The 7,280-nt window shown below is 38.3% G+C and overlaps 1 protein-coding gene across 1 annotated transcript; it reads left to right on the top strand.

The window, feature by feature from the left end:
• The first annotated feature begins 5,242 nt into the window (after nucleotides 1–5,242).
• LOC104884649 (retrovirus-related Pol polyprotein from transposon TNT 1-94) lies at nucleotides 5,243–7,080 on the top strand. The gene is made up of 5 exons (XM_048640290.1): nucleotides 5,243–5,348; nucleotides 5,443–5,610; nucleotides 5,668–6,567; nucleotides 6,680–6,820; nucleotides 6,938–7,080. The coding sequence occupies exons 1-5, from the start codon at nucleotides 5,243–5,245 to the stop codon at nucleotides 7,078–7,080; spliced, it is 1,458 nt and encodes a 485-aa protein (XP_048496247.1).
• The last annotated feature ends 200 nt before the right edge of the window (nucleotides 7,081–7,280 follow it).

The raw sequence follows: 7,280 nt of genomic DNA, 5'->3' as shown, positions 1-7,280 counted from the left end.
TGGTGTTTTAACATTAGAAACTCCCTTAGAATAGGTAGTTCCCTTCACAAAAGGTTTCTTCTTCTTCTCCTTAATGTGTTTTTCAACTTTAAGAGCTAACTTAAAGAGTTCATCTAAGGTAGAATAAGATGTAACTCCACCTTCCTCCTAATGTCTTTTTCTAAGCCTCCTAGAAATCTAGACATTGTTTGCTTCTCTCTTCTTGTACATCAATTCATTAACAACTTTTCAAACTCATGGATGTAATGTTCTACCCCTTTATGGTCTTGGTAATTCGGCCAATTGTTATACAAATCAAGGGTGTAAGTAGATGGTAAAAACTTCTCCCTCATTTTCTTTTTTAGCTTACTCCAACTCTTGTTTTAGGCTTTTGTTTTCTATTCTAGCTAAACAACATTCTTCCCACCAAAGGGATGCATACCCCTTTAGTTTAGCTACAGCAATTTGAAAGTTTACATCATCATACTCCTTAAGTTCAAAGATTCGATCACACCTTGAAACCCACTCCAAATAAGCATCTGGATTAAGGTTTCCATCAAACTCAGGAACTCTAACTTAATGTCTCTAAAATCATCTTTCTTTTGTGGTTTTCTCTAGTTCTTGAAGATTCAGAAGAACCTCCTCACTACTATCATAAGCTACCTTCATCCTCCACATTTTCTCTCCTTAAAGGTCCTCTAAACCCTTCTCTAACAACAGTCATCAAATTAGCCATTTGTTCACTTAAAGTGGCTATTTGATTCTCCACTCCTACCAACCTTGCTTCACTCAAGTTCATCCTCTTCTAAACTGATTTTCTTCACCTCCACTCATGATTGATTCAACCTCAATGAAAGTTAGGCTAGAAAGAAGAAAAGAAGTGTGTTTGGCTTAGAATAGGTTCGGTTTTGGGGGGGATTGTGTTTGGGTTTTGTTTGTGTGTTTAATGTGTTTAAGGGATGAATTAGAATGCTCTTAATCAACCTACAGCTCTGATACCAAATGATACATATTGATTAAGATACAAGAGCATTCAAAAGTAAACAAGAACAAAGAAAGAGAACATAATCGTTGTATCAAACCGGTTCAATTAGATTGAACAACCACCACTTTCACAACCAAATACCACCAATCTAAGATCAAGTTATAACAATAAGCTTCTAACTTGCATCTACTTTGAGTTTCATCACAATTCAACGATTAAGTGAAGAATTAAGCAAAGATTTGAATGGTCAAACTGACCGAAAAGCAATAAGCACACAGCTTAATGTTTTGAGTAAACTCTCAATTTTGATTCAAATGACTTAATTCCAAAAGGATAGCAAAGCTAACATATTTGTTTACATTGTGTCCAAATTTCGGCTGATTTGGATCCCTAGCTATGCCAACTAAGCTATAAAAAACATGAAACAAAATTACAACTTTCCAGCACACTTCCTACAAACTAGCTTAGATTCTATTGGAAGTACAAAACAGAAAACTACCAATAGGATACTAAAGTAAACATATTAAACTATTACTCCTCAAAAGCTTGTCCAATTTGCAGCAAAATGATTGTTGCCCAAAAGCTTCAAAGGAAGCTGCTGGACGCTGGAGCTGGCAGAAGCATACCTTGCCTTGAAGCTTCTCTTTCATTGGATGGCTTCCTTGCCCATGTGACTTCATATGGCTTCTTCACTTCCCAAGGCTTCAATTCAGTAGGTGGTGGCAACCAAAAGCAGCAAAAACATTCCTAAACTAGCTTAAAAATCGGATTACATGAGCTTATACTAGCTTAACTCTTAAAGCATGATTAACATAACTTAAGCATGTACTTAGGCTACTAATCACTTACTAAACTTGATTAACAATACATAATGATGTTTAAGGTGTCATTAAGTATTACTAATCTTGCTTAAGTAGAGATTAACATAGGATTAGCCTAATCAAGTTGCTTAAGTAAGGTTTTAGAATAAACCGAGCTAGTTAGGCTTAGAAATTGAACCTCCTTTACCATGTTCTCCTTTTGATCATGTAGAAGAAGACCTTGGTTGCTTAAGCTAGATGCTCCTGCATCATTCACACAAAGAGAAGGGGGAGATAGGATCCCCTTGCCTCAAACCTCCAGTGGAACTGAAATAGCCTTCCATCATCCCATTAATCATCATAGAAAATTTGGGTGTTGTAACACACTCCATAACCAGCAGCCTCTATTGCAGAGGGAACCCTAGAGCTTCAAGCATCTCTCCTAGAAACTTCCGATTAACAGTGTCATAGGCTTTTTGCAAATCAATTTTTAACAAACACCCTGGCTGTGTCTGTTTTCTACCATAGTGCTTGACTAAGTCTTCTATCACAATTACATTATGGATTATGCTTCTACCATGTACAAAGCCCCCCTGGTTTTCCATAATCAAGTCAGAAAGCACTAATTTGAGCTTGTTACAAAGGACGTTAGTAATACATTTATAAAATGTATTGCAGCAGGAAATAGGTCGATATTCTGTAACATTCTTAGGAAATTTTGTCTTAGGAATTAAAGTGATGACAATTGTATTTACCTCCTTCAAGATTCTTCCACTTTGAAGAGAATCTAGCACATCAGCAATAATATCATCACCTATGACAGACCAAGCATCCCTGTAAAAGTATGTCCCATATCCATCTGTACCTGGTGCCTTGGACTCTGGAATGGAGAAAAGAGCCTTCTTGATCTCATCCTCAATGTATGAAGCATTTAATATTGCCCTGTGCTCCTCTGTAATAACTGGCCCCTCTTGCACCAGTTGTTGAATCACTGGTGTTTTTCTTGCAATAGGGTCACCAAGTAGCTTCTGGTAGTATGATAAGAGAGCATGTGAGACAGATCCTAGATTGTCACACCAGCTTCGATTTTCATCACATATACTATAAATCATATTCTGTAGCTTCCTGGATCTAATACTCTGGTGAAACAAGGATGTATTTTCATCCCCATCCTTGATCCACCTAGCCTTAGCTTTTTGTGAAAGAAATTCCACATAAGCTTGATGGGTGCTTTTATAATTCTGAGAAGCCTCCAATTCTTCTGCTATGTATTCCAAATTACTCGGATTTCCATGTAATCTCTGTTGAGCCTCCATCATGGAATGATATACTTTCACACCTGCAGCCTGAATATCTGAATATCCTTCTTTGTTCAATCTTCTCAAGTCAACCTTAATATTTTTTAACTTCTTCAGAACTTGAAACATCTTGGTCCCTTGGACCTCCTCCCTTCAATGCCTTCTAATTATCTCCAGAAACTTAGGAGAAGATATCCACATGGTAAAGTATATTTTTGAATGGCTTTTTCCCTCCACTAAGGCCAGGGTGTGTTGTTAGCATCACAAGGGTGTGATCAAATTCACCTTCATTATTGAAGGATGCTTCTGCAGAAGAATAAGCATCTAACCATGATTGGTTTGCAACCATTCTGTCAATCTTAGAGAATACTCTATGTACTCCCTCTTGTTTGTTATTCCAAGTGTAAAAGTTACCAGATGCTTTAATATCCTGTAAACCATAGTGTATCATACAAGCTCTGATGTCTACCATTTCAACCTCTCTAACTGGTTCCCTAATTCTTTCCTAAGTAGACATAACAGAATTAAAATCACCATATAGTAACCATGGATCAGATGTCATGATCTTTCTCAACTCCTCCCATAACTTCATTCTTCTCCCTCTTTCACTGAATGCATTTATGAAAGTAACATAGAAACCCCTATCTCCATTGACAGGTTTCAAGAAGCAATGAATAAATTGCTCTGAACATTGACAGATGTTCAAGTGAAAGCTTGTAGGTTTCCAAGCTATCAGGATCCTTCCTCTATCAATCATAGATGAATTGGATGTAAAACACCATCCCTGTAACATTCTCTGATATAAACTACCATGGTTTTGGGCTTTAACCTTGGTCTCTAAGAGGCTAACAACACCAGTTGCACTTGAGTGAATATATTTCTTCACATCCAATTGCTTTCTAGTGTTACTAATGCCTCTTACATTCCAACACAAGAGTCTATCCATTCAATATGGGAGGATCTCCCCCTCCCTTGTCTATATCCTCCTTCTGACCAGTTATGCAATGCCTTCCTTCTTCTTCTATGAGAGCTTGAAAGTGACTTTGTGTAGGCATGGGAACTCTTGCTGAATTTCTCACTTTAATAGGCTTCAAAGCTTTTTGAAAGCCTTCTGGATCCATCTTCCCCTGGTTAACAACCTCTGTAACCTCCTGGCCCAATACTTGTTATGCCTCTACTAGTTCCATTATGATGGGAGCAGGTTGTTTAGCTCTCTATACTTTTTTGACTTGCTTCCTTCTACACTCATTGACACTATGCCCAAACTCTTTACAATGAACACATTGTAAAGGTGACCATTCAAATGTCATAGGAACATCAGTGAACTCACCTTTCTCATTCCAGAACAGGACAACTTTAGGGAATGTATCATCTATCTTACCTATCTTAATCTCAATTAAGATACGAGCATATTGTAGCTTCTCACTATTTCTTGTTGCTTTATCTCATTTGCTTGGATCACCAATCTGACTAGCAATCTTATGCAGAGATTTCTCTCCCCAATATTTCAGATTCAATTTGAATTGAACCCACACACGGATGTTTCAGCTCATCCTTCTCAAAGTCCATGTCAGGATTCCATTGTTTCATGATCAGTGGCTTCCTATCAAAGAAGTAATGACCACTTCGAATCATGTGATGTTTGTGAGGCTTGTTTACTGGGCAAAATGACTAGATCACCCTTTACTAAAAAAGGTGAACGAGCAAGTAATCTCTTAGGCCTCATTCATACTGATGTGTGTGGCCCAATATCAACTAATGCTAGAGGCGGTTACAGTTACTTCATCACTTTTAGTGATGACTTAAGTAGATATGGGTATATCTACTTAATGAAGCAAAAGTCTGAATCCTTTTAGAAATTCAAAGAATTCCATAATGACGTACAAGACCAACTTGGTAAAACACTCAAAGCACTTAAATCTGATCGAGGTGGCGAGTATTTAAGCCAAGAGTTTGATGATCATCTAAAGGATTGTGGGATTCTCTCATAATTAACTCCTCCTGGCACACCACAACTGAATAGAGTATCAGAAAGGAGAAATCATACTTTACTAGATACGGTACAATCAATGATGAGTGAGACTGATCTTCCAATTAGTTTTTAGGGGCATGCTCTTCTCACCGCAATCTGAACACTAAGCAAGGCTCCAACTAAAGCAGTAGAAAAGATATCATATGAGATGTGGAGAGGGAAAGCTCGTGGATTGTCTTTTCTTAAGATTTGGGGTTGCGAAGCTTATGTCAAAAGGTTGATTTCAGATAAATTAGCACCTAAATCAGACAAAGGTTTCTTTGTGGGTTACCCAAAGAAATAAAAGGCTATTACTTCTACAATCGTGCTGAGAACAAAGTGTTTGTGGCTCGCAACGCTTCTTATCAGAAAAGGAATTCCTTTCTAAAATAAAGAGTGGGAGAAAAATCGAACTTCATGAAGTTCGAGAGCCACCAGATCATTCTGTAACGGCTGGTATCCAGCAAGAACCGGATACTCTAGAAGCCGAAGCCTCTTTACAAGTTAATGAATCAGAAGTTGTGGCAATAGCCCCTCGTAAGTCTGAAAGGGAACATCGATAGCTAATAAGATATGGATTTCTCGTGACTGAAGATGGTGACATACTAATCTTAGAAAGTGGTGAACCCGAAACCTACAAGGAAGCTTTAGAGAGCGAAGATTCCTGTAAATGGCTTGAAGCCATGAAATCTGAAATAGACTCCATATATGAAAATCAACTATGGGACTTGGTTGATATGCCTGACAACATCAAACCTATTAAGCACAAACAGGTTTATAAGATAAAAACTGACATGGATGAAAAACCTAGTGTTTTGAAAGCAAGACTGGTTGGAAACGGATTCACTCAAATTCATGGTGTAAACTATGAGGAAACCTTTTCTCCAGTTGCTATGCTTAAGTCAATCGGAATAATCCTAGTCATAGCTGCATTTCATGATTATGAAATCTGGCAAATGGACGTCAAAACAACCTTCCTTAATGGGATTCTGGAAGAGGAAGTGTACATGACACAGCCTAAAGGTTTTGAAGATCTCAAGAATATTGGGAAAGTATGGAAGCTTAACAAGGCCATCTATGGTCTTAAACAAGCTTCTAGGAGTTGGAATCTTCGTTTCAACCAAGTTATCAAAGAGTTTGGCTTCATAAGAAATGAAGAAGAGTATTGTGTATACAAGAAGGTCAGTGGGAGCAAGATTGCTTTTCTCGTACTGTATGTGGATGACATACTCTTCATTGGAAATGATATTCCTATGTTAGAGTCTGTAAAGACCTACCTTGGGAATAATTTCTCAATGAAGGATTTGGGTGAAGCCCAGTACATTTTGGGAATCAAGATCTATAGGGATAGACCTAGAATATTGATTGGACTTAGTCAAAGCACTTATATTGATAAGGTCTTGGCTAAATTCAATATGCAAAACTCTAAGAAGGGTTTTGTACCCATGTCACATGGTATCTCGCTTAGCAAGACTCAAAGTCCTTCGACTCCTGGTGAGCAAAAGCGAATGAATGGAATGCCTTATGCTCCAATTATAGGTTCCATTATGTATGCCATATTGTGTACGAGGCCGGACATATCATATGCATTGAGCGCATGCAGCAGGTTTCAATCCAACCCTGGAGAGAAACATTGGACTGCAGTCTGCAGCTAAGAATATCCTCAAGTATCTTCACATAACAACGGAGAAGTTCTTGGTATATGGCGAGGAAAACGAGCTCGTTGTAAAAGGTTACACTGATGCAAGTTTTCAAACAAAGAAAGACGATTTCAAATCTCAATCTGGATTTGTCTTCTGTCTGAATGGAGGAGCATTGAGTTGGAAAAGTTCCAAGTAGAGCACGAGTGTGGATTCTACAACAGAGGCAGAGTACATTGCAGCTTCCGAAGCTGCAAAGGAAGTTGTGTGGATCAAAAAGTTCATCACTGAACTTGGGGTGGTCCTCAGCATTGATAATCCTGTGGATCTCTACTGTGACAACAATGGTGCCATAGCTAAGGCATAGAACCAAGGTCACACAATAGGTCTAAGCATGTACTTAGGAAATATCATATCATCATGAGTTCGTCGATAGAGGCGACATACAAATTTGTAAGGTTCATACTGACGCAAATGTTGCTGATCCACTTACCCAACCCCCTTCGCAAGCTAAACGTAAGGGTCGTGGTCAGGCGATTGGACTCAAGCGCATTGATGAATGTAGCT

The sequence above is a fragment of the Beta vulgaris genome, chromosome 3 (genome assembly GCF_026745355.1).
Source record: "Beta vulgaris subsp. vulgaris cultivar EL10 chromosome 3, EL10.2, whole genome shotgun sequence".
Lineage (NCBI taxonomy): Eukaryota > Viridiplantae > Streptophyta > Magnoliopsida > Caryophyllales > Amaranthaceae > Beta > Beta vulgaris.
This window is presented reverse-complemented; position numbering and strand designations above follow the sequence as displayed.